This window comes from Chaetura pelagica, unplaced genomic scaffold, assembly GCF_000747805.2.
Source record: "Chaetura pelagica isolate M959 unplaced genomic scaffold, ChaPel_1.0 scaffold754, whole genome shotgun sequence".
Classification (NCBI taxonomy): Eukaryota; Metazoa; Chordata; class Aves; order Apodiformes; family Apodidae; genus Chaetura; species Chaetura pelagica.
This window is the reverse complement of record NW_009952898.1, coordinates 1547-21150: the sequence shown is the minus strand read 5'-3', so window position 1 is coordinate 21150 and position 19604 is coordinate 1547. Positions and strand designations below refer to the sequence as shown.

General features: G+C 40.4%; 1 protein-coding gene across 1 annotated transcript; it reads left to right on the top strand.

Moving 5' to 3' along the window:
- Nucleotides 1-702: 702 nt before the first annotated feature.
- Nucleotides 703-19476, top strand: LOC104386958 (transcription factor RFX3-like; the record flags this gene model as incomplete). The annotated part of the gene is made up of 6 exons (XM_009995639.1): nt 703-884; nt 1646-1765; nt 15746-15867; nt 17791-17903; nt 18714-18829; nt 19322-19476. Coding segments are annotated over 6 exons (808 nt in total), but the record flags the coding sequence as incomplete, so codon positions are not given.
- Nucleotides 19477-19604: the final 128 nt, after the last annotated feature.

The following is a 19604-nucleotide window of genomic DNA, read 5'->3' as shown; positions in this document are numbered from 1 at the left end:
CGCTCACCAAAATTCTACATTAAATTACACAGAAAAAAAACCCCAAACTAATTCTGTTCCTCTTTGAAGTGAAAGGCAAACAAGCTACAAAGGAAAGGGTTTGGGCCCATAATATTTTATAGATGTACCAGTTATTTTTCATGTAATCTAGATTGCTTCTTACCTTATTTTTGCTAGATTCTTCTTTGTATCTGGAAGAAAATAAATCCTATTCAGTTAAATGAAATACTGGGGGTTTTTCTTTTTTTTTTTTTTTTTTTTCAGATTAAGAGAAATAGTATAAGATTCCAGAATTAAAAATGTATTAACTTACTCCTTTTAGTTTTTCCCCGAGATTAATGTTACATCAATTATTTTATTTCCTTGGAGTTCAAACAATTTGTATCCTAAGCACAAATACCTTAATAAAATGTTAGTGTATGGTACCAAATCTGAAATATTTTTAGAAGTGGAGCTATCTGAGGTCACAAGTGCAATGAGTTTTGTTATTTCCTTGTAATTCTAAAAGATACTAAGACATGGCATATCTAGCATTGAAAGAGATTTAAAGATATTATATTTACTTAAAGAACAACATCACTGTATTAAACAGGCCTTAAGAGTGGTCTAAAAAAAATCAGAAGTCTGTGTTGTACAATTAAGATTTTTTTTAGTAGAGTAATATAAAATTTACATATGTTCATTCTTTCATATTTGATATAGCTCCAATGGCTTTTAGACAACTATGAAACTGCAGAAGGAGTGAGTCTCCCCAGAAGTACCCTTTACAACCATTACTTACGTCATTGTCAGGAGCACAAGCTAGATCCAGTCAATGCTGCCTCCTTTGGAAAACTCATACGGTCAATCTTCATGGGATTACGGACCAGAAGATTGGGAACCAGGTTTGTGTTAAAGTGTAATAGAAAATATTGATAATAATCGTGAATATGAAGCTTGTATGCTAAAAATAAGCAAGAAAAAAAATAATAAATTAAAACCTTACTGTTAAGGGAGTTACCAAATCCAGTGGAATTCAGGACCCAGGGGACTCAGGACCCAGTCTGCTATAGCCAGATTCTGTGTACTCTTAAGGCACAGATACCTTCCATCTCAGTCCAATGGATGCAGCTACTGCTGTTCCTATTTGCAGGTCCAGCTAGTAGTGAAACTGAATGTGTGTTCTGAAGATGCAGCTAAACACACACATGACACTAACACAGCTAACCACACATGCTAACACAGAGCAATGCTTTTACCAGCACCCACATAGACACCAATAGCACTCACATAAATGTGAATGCAGATAGCCCAATTCTGTTCTTCCTCTTCAGCTGATCAGGACTGAAGTTGACTAGTGAAACATACACAAACCCCCACTCACATGCATACCTCATTTATGGAATTGTTTTATTTACCATGACTGCATAAATAACTTCTTTAGTTTTTACTTTCCTTATTCTATTTAAATGAAGTTAAATGGTAAAGTGCTAGAAAATATAGTTTAAGTGAACTGATTTCCAGAAGTTGGTGGAGTTATACGAATTCTATACTAGAGTGAGAGGAAAGTCGAGCCTAACTTTTATGTACTGCTTTCCAGTCAAGACAAATTGTGAAGTATGATGTATATGCATAAAATTAATGTTATTATTGTTCTTTCATAAAGAGGGAACTCCAAATACCATTATTATGGGATTCGTGTCAAACCAGATTCTCCCCTTAATCGGCTACAAGAGGACATGCAATATATGGCTATGAGACAGCAACCCATGCAGCAGAAACAGAGGTAGTGTTGAATTAAACTACTTTTTTAATATTTCTAGTTCTTGGAGACTTACCTTTCCTCATTTATGTAGCAAAGTTGAACCTGGAATACTGTGTTCAGTTCTAGTCCCTGGTATACAAAAAAGATGTGGACAGGCAGAAGAGGTTCCAGAGAAGGACCACAAAGACGTTCAAAAGACTGGGAAGCCTTGTATGAGGAAAGGCTCAGAGAACTGGGTTTGTTCAGCCTGGAGAAAATAAGGTTTAGGGAGACCTTATTGCCATATTTCAGTACTTGAAGGGTGGCTACCAAGAACATGGAGATTCCCTTTTTATAAGGAGTCACACTGAAAAGATGAGGGTTACTCCTGGAGAGATTCCAATTAGACACCAGAAGAAAATTTTTCACTATGAAAACAGTCAGCACTGGAATAATCTCCCCAGGGAGGCGGTGGATTCCCCAAAACTGGATGCTTTTAACACTCAGCTTGACAGGGTGCTGGGCCATCTCATCTAAACTGTATTCCTACCTAGAAAGGTTGGACCAGATGATTCTTGAGATCCCTTCCAACCTGGCATTCTATGATTCTATTATTGTTTTATGTTTAAGTGGAATTTCCTGTATTTCAATTTGTGCCCATTGACTTTTGTCCTTTCACTGGATACTAATGAAAATACTGTGGATCTGCTTTATTTATTCCATCCCAATAATATCTATATAAAGTAGTTCTGAAGATCTTTGTTCATCCCCTAAACCACTTCAGGTGTGCAAAGATTTCAGTAAAATAAATTTCCAAATCACAGGCATTCTAAATGGATGAAATGCAGAGAGCAGGGAGTTAGATTGACTGTGTAGTATTTACAAGGTGAAAAATTTCTTCTTTGCAAAATATACTTTTCAGATAAGAGATGTTTCTGCAACAGAAAAATTTGAAATTTTCATTGAAAAACTTTGGAACTCATGAACTTATCCATACGTTTTGTGTAAAAACTGCCAACTTTGAAGTTTGTTACTTACATGTTTTTATAGAAAACTAGATATTATAAAAGCAAGAGTAGATGTTTTTATAATATTTTCATCATATTGGAATATGCTTATCATAATAGAAATTATAAACAAAAAATTATATATATGAAACACAAGTATTTCTTATTCTAGCATGTTTAATACAATTTTGATGTACTCTAGAATGTAGAAATATTTTCTATTACATTTTATTTATGCTGATAACGTTATTTTGCAGTTTTTGGGATACAATTTTGTAAAATTTTCCCCTGAAATGTGTACATATATTTGGAACGCATATCAAGATTCTCATGCATGTACTAGACCTCAGAAGTTAGGGTTTGGGGGTGGGGGGAAGGATAAAAGAGCCAGGTGTAAGAAAAACAAACCAACCAAACAAACAAAAGCACGCATTAAGCTGCATTACATTTTTTTTAAAAAAACCTGTGTATTTCAAAACTAAAGACTTCTGCCACAGTTCTGAGGCATGCTCAGTAAATATTTGAGAAGTTTTGTAGATATCTGCATATTTATATAAAATTTATCTTACAGTATACAGAACTCTAGCACTGCACTAGAGTGTTCCAATGCAGGTTGTGCTGGCACTGGAGCCATCATGGAAACATGGTGGGATGATTTGCACAACTGGAGGGCTGCAATGGATGGCTACAAACTCTTCAGAAGAGATAGACAAGGAAGGAGAGGCAGTGGGTGGCCCTGTATGTTAGGGAGTGTTTTGATTGCCTAGAGCTTAATGATGGTAACGATAGGGTTGAGTGTTTATGGGTAAGAATCAGGGGGAAGGCCAACAAGACAGATATCATGGTGGGAGTCTGTTATAGACCACCCAACCAGGATGAAGAGACAGACAAAATATTCTATAAGCAGCTGGGAGAAGTCTCATGATCGATAGCCCTTGTTCTCATGGGGGACTTCAACTTCACAGATATCTGCTGGAAACATAATACAGCAGAGAGAAAACAGTCTAGGATGTTCCTGGAGTGTGTGGAAGATAACATCCTGACACAGCTGGTGAGTGAGCCAACTAGGGAAGGCATCATGCTGGACCTGCTGTTTGCAAACAGAGAAGGACTTGTGGGTGATGTAATGGTTGGAGGCCGTCTTGAGCTTTTGAGCACAGCAATCATTAAATTATGGAGTTTTCAATTCTTGGAGAAGTAAGGAGGGGGGTCAGCAGAACTGCTACCTTGGACATCCAGAGGGCAGACTTGGGCCTGGTTAGGGGCCTGGTCAAGAGTCCCTTGGGAGGCAATCCACAAGGGCAAAAGAGTCCAGGAAGGCTGGACATTCTTCAAGAAGGAAGTCTTAAAGGCACAGGAGCAGGCCGTACTCCGTATCAAAAGACGAGCCAGTGGAGAAGAAAAGCAGCCTGGATGAATAGAGAGATCTGTCTGCAATTAAGGGAAAAAAAGGAGAGTTTATGGCCTTTGGAACAAGAGGCAGGCCACTCAGGATGACTACAAAGATGTCATGAGGTTCTGCAGGGAGAAAATTAGAAGGGGAAAGCCCAACTAGAACTTAATCTGGCTACTGCCGTAAAAGACAATAGAAAATGTTTCTACAAATATATTAGCAACAAAAGGAGGACTAAGGAGAATCTTCATTATTTATGGGATGCAGGGGGAAACACAGTGACAAAGGATGAGGAAGAGGAGACTGAGGTACTTAATGCCTTTTTTCCTCCGTCTTTAACAGCAAAAACAGCTGTTGTGCAGGTACCCAGTCCCCTGAGCTGGAAGAAAGGGAAGGGGAGCAGAATGAAGCCCCCAGAATTCAAGGAGAAAGGGTTAGTGACTTGCTACGCCACTTGATGTCACAGTTTGTCTCAAGACTGGCAAATAAATCAGGGACAACAATGCTCTCGATCCCCTCCCCCTCCCACCCAGGTAGGGAAGGAGAGAGAGAATGAGAGACTCTCTGGATTGAAAACTAAACTAGACAGCTTTCATTAAACACTAATGATGAAAGAAAATATGTACAATTATATACAAATGTGTTCAGGAATGTGCAAACCCCTATTGCCTCCCCCCACCCACAGCAACTCCCATGGCACTCTCCTTAGCTGTGAACACTCCAAAAAGTCCCAGATGGCTGCTGGAGAGAGTGTAGAGTTATGAAGGTTGAAGGATGCACAGCCTAGGGGTCGACACTGATGGATGGAGTCCTCCCTGGATGCCGGCCACGGACAGAAGAGAAGAGAAAAAGAAGAAGGAAGGAAGTTGCTTTCTGTGATCTCTGACCTTCCTCTTAGCTTGCGTAGATATATGGAAAGGAATATCTCTGGCCAATTTTGCTGTCTGTCTAATTCAGCCTCCTACGGGGGGCATCATAGATCTCCCAGTCGAGTCTGAACCGGCAGGGCAAAGATGTGACCTTGGTGTCCCGGCAGTAACATAAACATTCCAGAGTTATCAGTCCTAGCTGGAACACTTGCTGCTAGTTAAAAGAGAGCTTACTGAAGGAAAAAAAAATCAGTAAAAGGAAAAGTTGCTTTGTCCTGGCTCAAAGCAGGACACTTGGACATGCAGAAATCTATGGGATACACCTAAGGGTATTGCAGGAGCTGGTGGAAGTGCTCACCAAGCCACTTTCCATCATCTGTCAGCAGTCCTGGCTAACTGGGGAGGTCTCAGTTGTATGGAGGTTGGCAAATGTGACCCCCATCTACAAGAAGGGCCAGAAGGAGGATTTTGAGAACTATAGGCCTGTCAGCCTGACCTTGGTGCCAGGGAAGGTTATGGAGTAGATCATCTTGAGTGCTATCACACAGCACATAAATGAAAACAAGGCAATCAGGCCCAGTCATCACAGGTTTAGGAAAGGCAAGTCCTGCTTGACGAACCTCATCTCCATCTATGACAAGGTGACCTGCTTAGTGGATGACAGAAAGGCTGTGGATATTGTCTACCTAGACTTTAGTAAAGACTTTGACACAGTTCCCCACAGCATGCACCTGGAGAAATTTGCTTCTCATGGCTTGGACTAGCGTACGCTTTGCTGGGTAAAAAACTGTGGCTGGATGGCTGCGCCCAAAGAGTTCTGGTGAATGGAGTTCAATCCAGTTGGTGGGCAGTCACAAGTGGTATTCCCAAGGGCTCAGTATTTGGGCCAGTTCTCTTTAATATCTTTATCAATGATCTGGATGTGGGGATCAAGTGTACATGCAGTAAGCTTGCAGATGAAATCAAATTGGGCTGGAGTGTTGATCTACTTGAGGATAGGAAGGCTCTACAGAGGGATCTGGACAGGCTGGATCAATAAGCCAAGGCCAATTGTTTGAGATTCAACAAGGCTAAGCATCAAGTTCTGCACTTGGGCCACAACAACCCCATGCAACACTACAGGCTTGGAAAGCTGCCCAGTGGACAAGGACCTGGAGGCTTTGGTCAATAACCAGCTGAATATGAGCCAGCAGTGTGCCCAGGTGGCCAAGAAGGCCAACAGCATCCTGGCTTGTATCAGAAATAGTGTGGCCAGTAGGACTAGGGAAGTGATTGTCCCCCTGTATTCAGCACTGGTAAGGCCTCACCTTGAATTCTGTGTTCAGTTTCAGGCTGCCACTAAAAGGAGAACATCAAGGTGCTGGAGCAAGTCTAGAGAAGGGCAAAAAAGCTTGTGAAGGGTCTAGAGCATAGACCTTATGAGGAGTGGCTTAGGGAACTGAGATCGTTTAGCCCAGAAAAAAGGAGGGGAGACCTCTACAACTACCTGAAAAGAGGTTGTAGCAAGGTGGAGGTTGAACTCTTCTCCCAAGTAACAAGTGATAGGACAAGAGGAAATGGCCTAAATTTGTGCCAGGGGAGGTTTAGATTGGATATTATTTCTTCACTGAAAAGCTTTTCAAGCATTGGAACAGGCTTCCCAGGGAAGTGGTGGAGTCACCATCCCTGGAGGTATTTAAAAGATACGTAGATGTGGGACATGGTTTAGTGGTGGAGTTGGCAGTACTGGGTTAGCAGTTGGACTTGATGATTGATCTTAAATGTCTTTTCCAACCAAAACAATTCTATGATTCTTTTTTTAACATCATAAAGAACTTAATACTATAATTTGAGTCATTAGAAGTCATATTCTTATTTTCTATTTTTATTAACATTTCTAATTTTTTTAAATTAAAAAAATGTAACATCTGTGCAATAATTCTCTTATAAGAAGATAGAGCAAATCACAAATGTTTCCTTCTATCTTCTGATTACTTACATTGGGAAATGTTATTTATCTTTTGTCCTTTAGAATCAGCTGTCAACTGTGGTACCTTTTTCTGTTCAGTTGTATCAATTTTACCTCCCCTCCATCAATTGCATCTAATTGGATAGACACTTCTAGTATAAAACACTAATGATATAAGAAAATATATATAATTATATACAAATATGTTCAGATATGGGCAAAAGCCTCTCGCCTCCCCCCACCCCCAGCAACTCCCACAGCACTCTCGTTAGCTGTGAACAGTCCTGAGAAATTCAGGAACTGCTGCTGGAGAAAGCAGAGGGTCAGGAGAGCTCGAGCCTAAGGGTTGACGCTGATGGATGGATGGAGTCCTCTCCAGATGCCAGCCATGGACAGAAGAGAAGGGAAGAAGAAGCAGGAAGGAAGTTGTCTTCTGGGATCTCTGACCTTATGTGGATATATGGAATGGAATATCTCTGGCCAATTTTCCTGTCTAACTCAGCCTCCTATGGGGGGGGTGTGTGTCATAGATCTCCCCGTAGTGTCTGAGCTGGCAGAGTAAAAGATGTGACCTTGAAGATCCAGCAGTTAGAAAAACATTCCACTGTCTTATCAGCCTTAGTTAGAACACACTGTGACTAGTTAAAAGAAAGCTTACTGAAGGAAAAAAAAAATCAGTAAAAGGAAAATTGGCTTAATCCTGGCTCAAACCAGGACACCTGACTTCTTGACAAACAGTGTAGATTGAATTTGTACTACAGATCCATTTTTTTCTTTCTTTATTAATTTGAAAGGTCATGCAACTTTCTTACTTGTTTCACATTGTATTGGGCATATGTAGCAAGGTTTTGGTAGTGGGTAAGGGACTGCGCTGTGTTGGACATAGTTGGTTCTAGCTGGCTTGGCAACAGACCCAATGCAGGCCAAAGCTGAGCCAATCAACAAAATTGGTGGTGCCTCTGTGAAAACATAAGAAAGGGCACAAAACATCAGACATGCAGAGGACGAGGGGGAAGAAAAAAGTGAGAAACAGCAGTACAAACACCAAGGTCAGAGAAAAAGGAGGAGAAGGAGGTGCTCCATGGCACCAGAATCGGTATTCACATAGCAGCTTGTGGAACAGACCACACTGGAGTGCTTGGATATTTTGTGAAGCAATTACAACCTATGGAGAACCTATGCCAGAGCAGAGAATTGTGAGGAGGAGCAGCAGCAGATATATACTCTTATAGTACTTAACCATAACATCCTCCCACCCACCTCCTTGAGTTGCTCATTGCCTCACTGAAGGGATCGCATGTAACCTGTGACAATAACAAGGGAGGGAGAAGAGGCATCTGGAATGAAAGCATGAAGCTGAGCCTGGGAAATACAGGAGAATGTTTTAATATATTTTTGTTTCCTGCTACTCAAACTAGTAATTACTTTTTTTTTTTAATTGGAAATAAATCAATTTTACCCAAGTTGAGTCTGTTTTGCCCACAACAGTAGTTGGTAAGCAATGCTTTCTTGCTCCTGTTCTTCCTACTTTCTTCACCTAACTCACTGTGGCAGGGGAGTGTGAGTTTCACTGTTAGCCAAGGCTAACCCACCACAAACATTAATATATCCAAAGATCTGCCAGAGGTATGCTTGCGTTTGATGTTTGACATGGGCCTGAATTCAGGGTCTGAGATTTCAGATATGAATTTCAGTTGAGTGGCAACAATCATTGAGCTAATTCAAAGTTGGTGCTGCCAGTTCCTGAGTCCCAGTTGTGGTCAACATGAGCTATGGGAGTGCTACTTCTCTGTTCTAATAAGAAATAAAAAAATAGTAAATGTAAACTACAGATGACTGTTGCTAACAGTCCTATCTCCCAGCTGAGACAGTAGCTTGGACACAACAGACACAGATCAAGAGATTTAAAGCACCTTTGTATTGGAATAGAAGGGTAGGGTCTTGCCTCACCTATATAGGCAATAGCCCTGCCTTTCAACTGGAACTGCTGTATGGCTCAGACTTCAAAATGGAAGGTTGGTTTGCCTTTGACATACTGCTGCTAGATGCTTTATGGGAAGGAAATGCCAGGATGTTTAAATAATTGAATTCACAGAATCACAAAATCACAGAATAGTTGAGGTTGGAAGGGACTTCTGGAAGTCATCTTGTCCAACTCCCCCTTGTCAAGCAGAACCACCTAAAGCTGGTTGACCAGAACCATATCCAGACAACTTTTAAATATCTCCAAGGAGGGAGACTCCACAACCTCTCTGGGCAACCCGCTCCAGTGCTCAGTCACCCTCACAGTGAAAAAGTGTTTCCTGATGTTCAGAGAGAACCTCCTGTGTTTCAGCTTGTACCCATTGTCTCTTCTGCTTTCAAAGGGCAACACTGAAAAGATCCTGACTCCATCTTCTTTGCACCTTCCCTTCAGGTATTTACGTACATTGATGAGATGCCCCCCTGAGCCTTCTCTACGCTAAACAGTCCCAGCTCTATCAGCCTTTCCTCATAGGAGAGATGCTCCAGGCCCTTCATCGTCTTCATTGCCCTTCGCTGGACTCTCTCCAATATGTCCATGTTTCTCTTGTACTGGAGAGCCCAGAATTAGACACAGTACACCAGGTGTGGCCTCACCAGTGCTGAACACAGGGGAAGGATCATGTCTCTCCACCTGCTTTGCCTAATGCAGCCAAGGATACCAGAAAGTCTACTCCTGCGTCAGCTCTTCCCCGTGGGCCACAGTTCCTGCCAGAAACCTGTTCCAGCATGGACGCTCCATGGGCTGCAGTTTCCTTCAGGGCACATCCACCTGCTCTGGTGTGGGTTCCTCATGGGCTGCAGTGTGGATATCTGCTCCACTGTTGATCTCCATGGGCCGCAGGGGTACAACCTACTTCACCATAGTCTTCACCACAGGCTGCAGGGGAATTTCTGCTCCAGTGCCTGGAGCACCTCCTCCTCCTCCTTCACTGACCTTGGTGTCTGCAGAGTTATTTATCTCATGCATTCTCACTCCTCTCTCCTGGCTGCTGTTGCACAGCAGTTTTTTTACCCTTTCTTAAATATATTTTCACAGAGGTGACATGAATGTCACTGATCGCCTTAGCCTTGGCCAGCAGCATCTTGGAAGCTGGATGGAACTGGCTCTGTCTGACATAGGGACAGCAGGAACAGTCCCAAGAAATTCAGGAGGTGCTGCTGGAGAAAGCAGAGAGTGATGAGGGTCAGGAGAGTTTGAGCCTAAGGGTCGACAGTGATGGATGGATGGAGTCCTCCTCAGACACTGGTCATGGACGGAAGAGAAGGGAAGAAGAAGAAGAAGGAAAGAAGTTGTCTTCTGGGATCTCTGACCTTCCTCTGAGCTTATGTAGATATACGGAATGGAATATCTCTGGCCAATTTTGCTGTCTAACTCAGCCTCCTATGGGGGGGGGTCATAGGTCTCCCCATAGTGTCTGAGCCGGCAGAGTAAAGGTGCAACCTTGAAGACCCATCAGTTAAAAAAACATTCCTGTGTCTTATCAGCTTTAGTTAGAACACACTGTGACTAGTTAAAAGAAAGCTCACTGAAGGGGAAAAAAAAAAAAAATCAGTAAAAGGAAAATTTACTTCATCCTGGCTCAAATCAGGATATCTGAGTATCTTCTCTGATCTTCCCTAATAATTCTAAATAATATTCTACATCCTGAGTTACATTTGGAATGTGTATACAACAATAGTCCACTCTGCCTCTTAGGTATCCACAAACCTCATGCTCTTTCAGTAAATCCAAAGCCATTCCATTCTGTAAAGTCATTCTTGAGGTTGCCTGTAACTGCAAATTCAATTATCTAAATCCTTTCTTGATGATGTTCACCAGCTTTTCCACCTGTCCAGTCAGTTGATAGAGCCATTCCCTGTTTCTGTATGATGCTATGGGAATTAAGAGGGATTCTAGAGCCCAGCCAATTTTACTCCTGTCACTGGTTCATTCCATGTTTCATCTGCCTCTGACCTCTTCATTCACTTTATTCCCAAATTTTTTAGGGAACCCTTAAAGGGAGATTTTTTCCAAATTGGGCACAAAATTGGCATACCTAAGGTGATCTCTTTTACTTTTCCATCCAGAGGCAGATGCATTGTCCAGGTTCCATCACTCATTTTTGTGCTATATATTGGTTAAATTCATTGTTAGAATTCCCCGTGGAACTGATTCACCTACTGCTCTTGGCATTGGTAAACAAGCAGTAATCTGTGTTACTTTCAAATTCTTTAATTAAGCTAACCATTAAATTTTCTTCTGGTACTTTCCTTGGGAGGTATATCAGCTGATCCGTTTCTACCTGTCTTTTATTCCTTACCTTCAGATGTAAATTTTTCTCATAAGTCTCAGTCCCATTTTGTCTCTTAATTTTGAACTTAAACCAGGCTCCCACTAGCATTAGTCTCCAAATCAAAATGAGACCTATAACAACAATCCCAAACTGATATGTAAAATTATACATGTTTTAGAGTTAAAGTCTTTGGATCTCTATTGACGAACTTCCATGAAGGGGGCACCTTCTTCACTCTGGTGTAGTGGATCCATGTCTCTGATTCTGTAATCTTGATGGCTATAAAAGTAGTTAGCAGTACCTGAAAGGGTCCTTTCCAGGATTCCTGCAAGGGTTCAGAGGTCCATGTTTTCACGTAGATGTAGTGGGAGAGTTGAGAGGCAGTGCTGGGGTGAAGATCCCAGGTGGTTGGTGAGGAAGAAGGGAAAGAAGGTGCCCAAGCAGAAGTTTCCCTGCAACCTATAGTGAGATGGCAGGCTATCCTCTTGCATTCATGGAGGAACGTGGTGGAGCATTCCCTGAAGGTGCCAAGAGGGGTGAACTTGGCCAGTGGACTTAGATTACGCAGCTGTGGAAGGCCCAAGCCCCAGGGGAGGTGACCGTTTCCGAAGCAGCCCATGACTCTGTGGGAAGCCCACACCAGAGCAACTTACTCCGGACCTCGTGGGAAGGACTCATGAAGGAGAGGATCTTGGAGGACTCTCTCCCATGGGAGGGACCCCATGGGTAAGCAAGGAAGGACTGTAAGGAATCCTTCTTCCTGAGGAGGAAGGAGGGGCAAGAACCAGCAGACTGTGAATTGACTCTAAACCCCATCCCTTGTCCCTCTATGCCGCTGGGGGGAAGAAGGTAGAAAAATCAGGGAACTAATTAATTTGGGTCTGGGAAGAAGGGAGCAGTGGGGTAATACATGTAAGCACTGTTCTTTGTGTTGTCTGTGTCCTGTGTATTTGATTAGTGTGAAATTAAATTACTATTTTTTCCCCAAGTTGAGTCTGTTTTGCCTGGGACCTTAATCTGTGAAGAACCCTCCTTGTCCTTTTTCTCGACCCATGAACTTTGTCCTCCTCATCTCAGAGTGTGTGTGAGGGGTGGGAGTCGAGTGAGCAGCCATGTGGCTGTTTCTTTTTCTTTGTTGTTGTGTTAGGCTCAAACCATGACACAACCTATAATCACCTGAAGTTTTTCTAACTGGTGAGGTTGGGGTATTGTATTCGGATTCACATTCTTTGAGAATTTTATATTCTACAAACTTATCAATCAACTTCTTAATCCCCTTCCTGGCTTCTGGTTTGATTGGATATTGTTTAATCCTCACTGGCTTTGTACACCCTCTTTCAATTCTATTTTCACAGGTTGTGCTAATTTTTATTTGCCAGGCTTATCTGTGTCCCATACTGTAGGGATTATTGCCAAATCCACTTCTTGTGGATTTTCTTGTTCTTTTATTTTTTCTTGTATCATCAAATTTTTTCCTGTCTTTGACTGGTATCTTTAGAAGGAGCTCTCCATTTTCAAAAACAATTTGTGCATTTAATTTAGATAGCAAATCTCTCCCTAATGAAGATATCAGGCATTCTGGTACATACAAGAATTCATGTGTAATTATTCTGTTTCCAAATTTTAAATCCAGGGATTCCTGTAGCCCCAATTATATTTGCTGTTTTGGTGCCCAATTTCCCTTTACAAGTATTCAAAACTGAGAATGTTGCTCTGGTATCCACTAAAAATGTAATCTCCTTTTTTCCCAGCTTAATTACAACCAGAGGTTCAGCTGGGTTCTCCTCTGGTCCCCTTCATTCAACTAAAATCATCAATTTTGCCTCCTCCTGCTGATTCTCCCCTTAACTTTGGACACTCTCGCCTCCAATGCCCTTCTCTACAGTAAGCACAGCATTAAAGTTCTGGTTTCCAAGGTTTACAAATTCAACTCTCCCTATGGCCCTGCTTCTTCCCCCATATCCTCAGCCTCTCACTGGCACTCCTGTTACCACTGCCAACAGCCTGTTCTCCCTAGCTCTCCTTTCTTCTTTTTCTCAATTATTATATACTTTCCATGCCACCTCCAACATCTTACTCAGATTCTTTTAATTCTCTCCTTCCATTTTCTGGAGCTTTTGTCTTATATCTGGTGCAGACTGTCCTATAAAAATCAAGGCCAGTTGCACTTGTGCTGTATCTGTTTCCACTTTTAAATCAGTGTATTTTCTGGTAGTTTCCTTTAATCTTTCCAGAAATGCAGAACAAGATTCATTCTTATCTTGTCTCACTTCATATAGCTTTGACCAATTTACAGCTTTAGGTATTGGATTTCTCACCCCACACAAAACCCACTTCTGATACCGATTCAGTCTCTGTCTGTGCTTCACATGGTTTGGATCCCATTCAGGATCTCCAGAAGGAAATTTTGCTCTAAAGTCCCATTCATCACTGCCACTTCTGCCTGTGACTTAAAAACTCTCAGCACCATTTGCTTCTCTGTCTCATCCAACAAATTATCCAGTATCACCTACAAATCATTCCAATCTGGATCCTGTCCCCCAATAATTGTGTCCACTATTCTGCCCATCTTCTCAGGATTTTCCCTATAAGTTCCTGCAGCCTGCTTCCAAGCCATCAAATCCACAAGTGAAAAAAGTACTTTCACATGTACAGGTCCATCTCGACCAACTCCTTGTCTCAAAGGGGCTAACATCTGTGTTTTGCTGTCTAGTTCTCTGAGATACAGGAGCATGCACCAGAACTTCCTCATCTCTCATTCCACTTCTCTCTAGATCCACTATTTCCACTGATTCACTATGCCTTTCATGCCACTGTCTCTGCCTATGGTGTTCCCATCCTCTTCTTGAAGGAGCTACCTTAATTCTAGTCCTGTTTCATCTTTTGGCACCATACATTTAATACAGCTCTTTCCAATATCACATACGGAGCAACATCTTTTTGTTTTCAGAAGTTAAACCATTACTAAATTGTCTCAACTAATCAATTTATATTCTTTCTGCAAATCAGTTCATTGCCTCAGATAAAAGAACAAGTCTATATACAGAACTTCATTCAATTTTCCTTCCCTTCTACAAAACAACATTAACTGTAATACAGTGTTACAGCTCAAAGTTCCATTTGTGGGTCATTTTTCTTGATCTTCTAAAACATACAGGGGCCACCAATGGTTACAATATCCTATCATTTGACCTTTTTGCAAATCATCCTGTAATTCTCTCCAATGGGCTAAAGAACACCCTAGTAGGGAGGTTTTTGATATCTTTTCATCTGAAGCCAAATTACCAACACTTTTACTCTTAAAAATGTGTTCATTTGGAACTGTTAAAGTCCACACAAAATCATTCAGTCTTTTGCTTTGTTCTTCTCCGGCTGCACCTCGCAGGATAACAGAACAGCTGATCCAAACTCCGCACTTGCTTTGTACTTGTTTGTACATCTCAGTCACACATACACAAATACCAACAAAATGTATTAAAACTGTTACAGATACCACACAATATATATAAACAGCAAAGACTTCTAGGCACTTAGGTTTCTACTACCAAAATTTGTCCAACCCCACAATAGCTTTTGCTTATGTCTTATGGGCAGACATACCGGCTCCGAATACAAACGGGTACCCTTTTAGTCCAACCCTGCACAGCTTTCACCACATCTGACAGGCAGACCAGGGGACTCTCACCCTCTCCCAAATCAAATAGAGACCAGAGCAACTCAATTCAGTAACACCAACAGCTACATGGCCCTTCTTTCATGTAAAGGCAAGTACTTTGGAAGAGGAAAAACTGCTTTTTTTTTTAGTATAAATGAGCTTTATATCTTAATGGCATAGTTTTTAAACTAAATTCTACAGGTTATTGTTAATTGCACTGCAGTATCAGCTTTATGAATTTTATAATGCACTATCAATGTTCTACCTTTCCTTACTACGATTACTCTGATGGTACTTTTTCCTCATGTGTGAACTAGCAAAACTGTATATTGAGACTGGGAAATTAGACAGAATTATGTGTGATACCACACTTACAAACAAAGTGAGCTACATTTAGCCCATAGACAGGGAAAAACTGTAGCAGCTGCTCCATTACCTGATGCCTGTAGCTGAGAAGGTGAATTCAGAGAAAGAGAGAAACCCACAGATTAAAGCAAAAAATGATTTAATGAAGTAACAAAATTAATACAAACACCAACATGAAGTATACAAGCTTATAATCAGCCTAGCACTCATACACAACAGAAAAAAACAACAACAAAAAAACAAGAAAACAAAAAGAAATAACAAGAGAAAGCACCCTTGTTAAACAAACTTCCTCCTTTTATAATGAGCATGATGTAAGTGGTATGAGATACACCTGTTAGTCAGCTTGGGTGAGCTGCCCTGAGTTTAACCCACAGCTGACTCAGGCCTACTAATGGCTTGCCCTCCATAGCTGGCCTATGATTCTGTTCCTGTAAAACCAGAATATGAACATAAAGAATATTTTTGTATTTGATAATTTTGTAGGTACAGGCCTGTGCAGAAAGTGGATGGAGTTGCAGATGGTTTCACAGGAAGTGGGCAACAGACAGGCACATCCGCTGAACAAACTATAATTGCCCAAAGTCAACATCATCAACAGTTTTTAGGTATGAAAATGTATTACACTGCTGTATAAATAAAATAAACCCCATTATAGCCATGAAATCAAGTCGTACAAATATCATAATTATTTTGGTTATATTGCCCTGTTTAAAACTCTCACTGATAACAGAACAAAAGGATACTCATAGAAGCTATGTGTTCTATATTGTAAGACATGCAATATTTACTCTGCACCATGCAGATATAAAAGAAAACATGTGCAAAATCTACTTGTATTATAGATTTAAAATATATTGCAATGCAATTGTGATGAAGCATTTTATACAAAAATGCATACTGAATATCTTGCCCTAAAAGCTCACAGCTTCACAATTTTTTTAATATGCATATAAACTGGGATTATATTTTTGCACTGCAGTTGTGTTGATCATTGACAAGAAGGTGTATTGAGTTTGTGCTGCAATGTTATAAATTAAAAGAGCCAAATAGTTGACACCAGAAACCCAAGGTTCTTGTTTAAAAATGTGCATTTTGTTCATTCCTTGATGTTCCTAAACATATTGATTTCTCAGTTGTGGAAGCAAATGGTAATTTAGTAATTTGCTAATGTAAAAAAGCTTATTAAATGTGTTATTGCAATAATTGTATGCTTAGTTTTGAGTTCATATATTGAAATTTTGAAGCACCACATCTTTTGGCCTAACCTTCCTGTTACTGAAATAATTGGGAACCTTTGGCTATAGTTCAAATGGTTTTGTGTGTGACTAGTGGAGTCCCTCAGGGGTCGGTACTGGGACCAGTGTTGTTCAACATCTTCATCAACGACCTGGATGAGGGTATAGAATGTACCCTCAGCAAGTTTGCTGATGACACTAAGCTGGGAGGAGTGGCTGACACACCAGAAGGCTGTGCTGCCATTCAGAGAGACTTAGATAGGCTGGAGAATTGGGCGGGGACAAACGTGATGAAATTCAACAAGGGCAAGTGTAGAGTTTTGCATTTGGGGAAGAACAACACCATGTCCCAGTACAGGTTGGGGGCTGACCTGCTGGAGAGCAGTGTAGGTGAAAGGGACCTGGGGGTCCTGGTAGACAGGAGGATGACTATGAGCCAACAATGTACCCTTGTGGCCAAGAAGGCCAATGGCATCCTGGGGTGCATTAGAAAGGGTGTGGTTAGTAGGTCAAGAGAGGTTCTCCTCCCCCTCTATTCTGCATTGGTGAGGCCACATCTGGAGTATTGTGTCCAGTTCTGGGCCCCTCAGTTCAAAAAGGACAGGGAACTGCTCGAAAGAGTCCAGCGCAGAGCTACGAAGATGATTAAGGGAGTGGAACATCTCCCTTATGAGGAAAGGCTGAGGGAGCTGGGTCTCTTTAGCTTGGAGAAAAGGAGACTGAGGGGTGACCTCATCAATGTTTACAAATATGTAAGGGGTGAGTGTCAGGGAGATGGAGTTAGGCTTTTCTCAGTGATGACCAGTGATAGGACAAGGGGTAATGGGTGTAAATTGGAGCATAGGAGGTTCAAGGTGAATATCCGAAAAAATTTTTTTACTGTCTAGATGATCTTTCGAGGTCCCTTCCAACCCCTAAGATTCTATGATTCTATGAATTTTCCCTTCCACTGCTCCTCCAGTTGACAGTGAATTTTTCCCATCATACTAGTGTATCATAATCAGAAATTTTGTCTTAATTTTTTTTATATACAGGTGCAATATGTATGTGAAACCATTTTTATCTGTTATCTATCAAGAATAATTTAACATATTTTGCTTTAAAAATAGCTAGCTGGTTTGTTCACAATTTTATTGCAACTTTAAAATATATTAAGTATGAAAGACATTCCTCTTTAGGCATTATGACCTTCTAGACTTTATTTCCTTACATCATCTTTAAATGTTTTTTTATTCAAACTGTAATTGGCACCATTCACAATAGCTTGCTTCTGTTATGTTGTCATGGAAACAGATGCATCTCGAGTACTTCCAGAGTTTGGAGAAATTGAAATACCTTCTCTGCCAGATGGTACTACAGCTGAGGACATAAAATCACTGCAAAGTCTTTATCGAGAGCACTGTGAGGTAAGAGAAAAGAAGCATTTCATATAAATTCTAATTATTTTAAAAATTCATGTCTTCTAGTGAGAAGCAGTAAAACACATCACAAAACACATTACAGCCAGCCTACTTGTATCTAATGTGCTCCTCAAATATTTCGCTTATTCCATTGGAAAGGACATTTGCAAACAGACTTCTCTGGAATTTCTCTCTTTAGAGGGAAAGAAAATAACATATCATAGAATATTGATACTGGAATGTAATCGTGTTGGTTTTGAGGATTTTTGAGAAATTATACCTTAGATAATATATAGACAGAGTTTTGATTTTGTTTCTAGGAGCTTAAATCAGATTAAATTATTATTTCTAATGCTTATGTTAAAAACAAGCTCACTTTTTTCTTCAAGTTCTAAAGAAGCAGGAAGTTTAAGAACTTAAGACCACATTTCATATTGAATAATGTGCTTTGAAATTATTGTTGAAGGTGCTTTAAAACTTATAATGAAACAAAAATCATGAAATAGCAGGTTTCCTTTGTGTTCGTAATACTGTTAAAAGTTCTGTTTAGGTGAATTCACCTGCTTAGGCTATTTTCTGGAGGCTTCCTAGTACCTGGCCTGATCTGAGTCTCTGTCCATGCTAGTATGGACAGTTGGAAAATTTGTTGCTAAAAAGTTATTTTAAAAGATATTACATTTATTTATAAACATGCATTTTACTTTTTTTTTTTTTTTCCCAAAATGACCAGGGGGAACTATACTCATGGGAGGAGCTGAGGAGGGCAGGGGGGTGTTGAGGTTAGAAGTCTATCTGCATTGTTTTGTATTTTTTTAGGCAATAGTGGATGTTGTTGTGAATCTTCAATTTAGCCTGATAGAAAAATTGTGGCAAACTTTCTGGCGCTATTCTCCCTCTGCTCCAGCTGATGACACAGCTATTATTGAACTGAGGTCAGTAAATGTCTCTTTTTGTTTACTGTTCACCATCATAATATAACAGCAGGAGTCAAATCAAAGAAAGTTTTACATACAGGCTAAGAACCTTTTCTGATATCAGTAGTTTTTCAGGTTAAATTTGTGGTGACTGCTATTTGACATATAGGCTGTTGGTATATGTCAAACTGCAGCCTTGAAATGATTGGATACATGTTCTATTTTTTCCTTTGTTTGGATTACTAAAGTTCAGGTATCTTTTCACAATATACTGTCCAGTTTGTTTAAATTGCAAGGACCATTTTTATCATACCTTTGCATAATTTATGGGCTGGAGCAGAACTTTGGAGGCCATTTTTCCCCAGTTTCATATGAAGGAGTTAAAGAGTTTCAGTTGGATGTATCAGGGACATTTATAAAGTTTTTATTAAATAATCAATATCAAAGTCCATTGTACTTTTCTTATCTGTATGTAAATGCATTTTCATTTGTTGCATTTATTCACACCAGCAATCTGAGTGAAATAGAAAGTCGACTTCCAAAAGGAAAACTGATTACTCTGTGCAAAAATGAGTCTATTCTGAAATGGATGGGTAATTGTGACCATGTGATGTACCAGGCTTTGGTGGAGATTCTCATTCCTGATGTCCTTAGACCTATTCCTAGTAAGTTAAACACAGATAACATCTTGTAAGACTGCTTTTTTTGTTGTGTTGTCATTTGTTTTATGTGGTGATTTTTTTGTGCCTCACATGAAACTTGTGGGAATTATTTGGAAGGATGTAAACGTAGC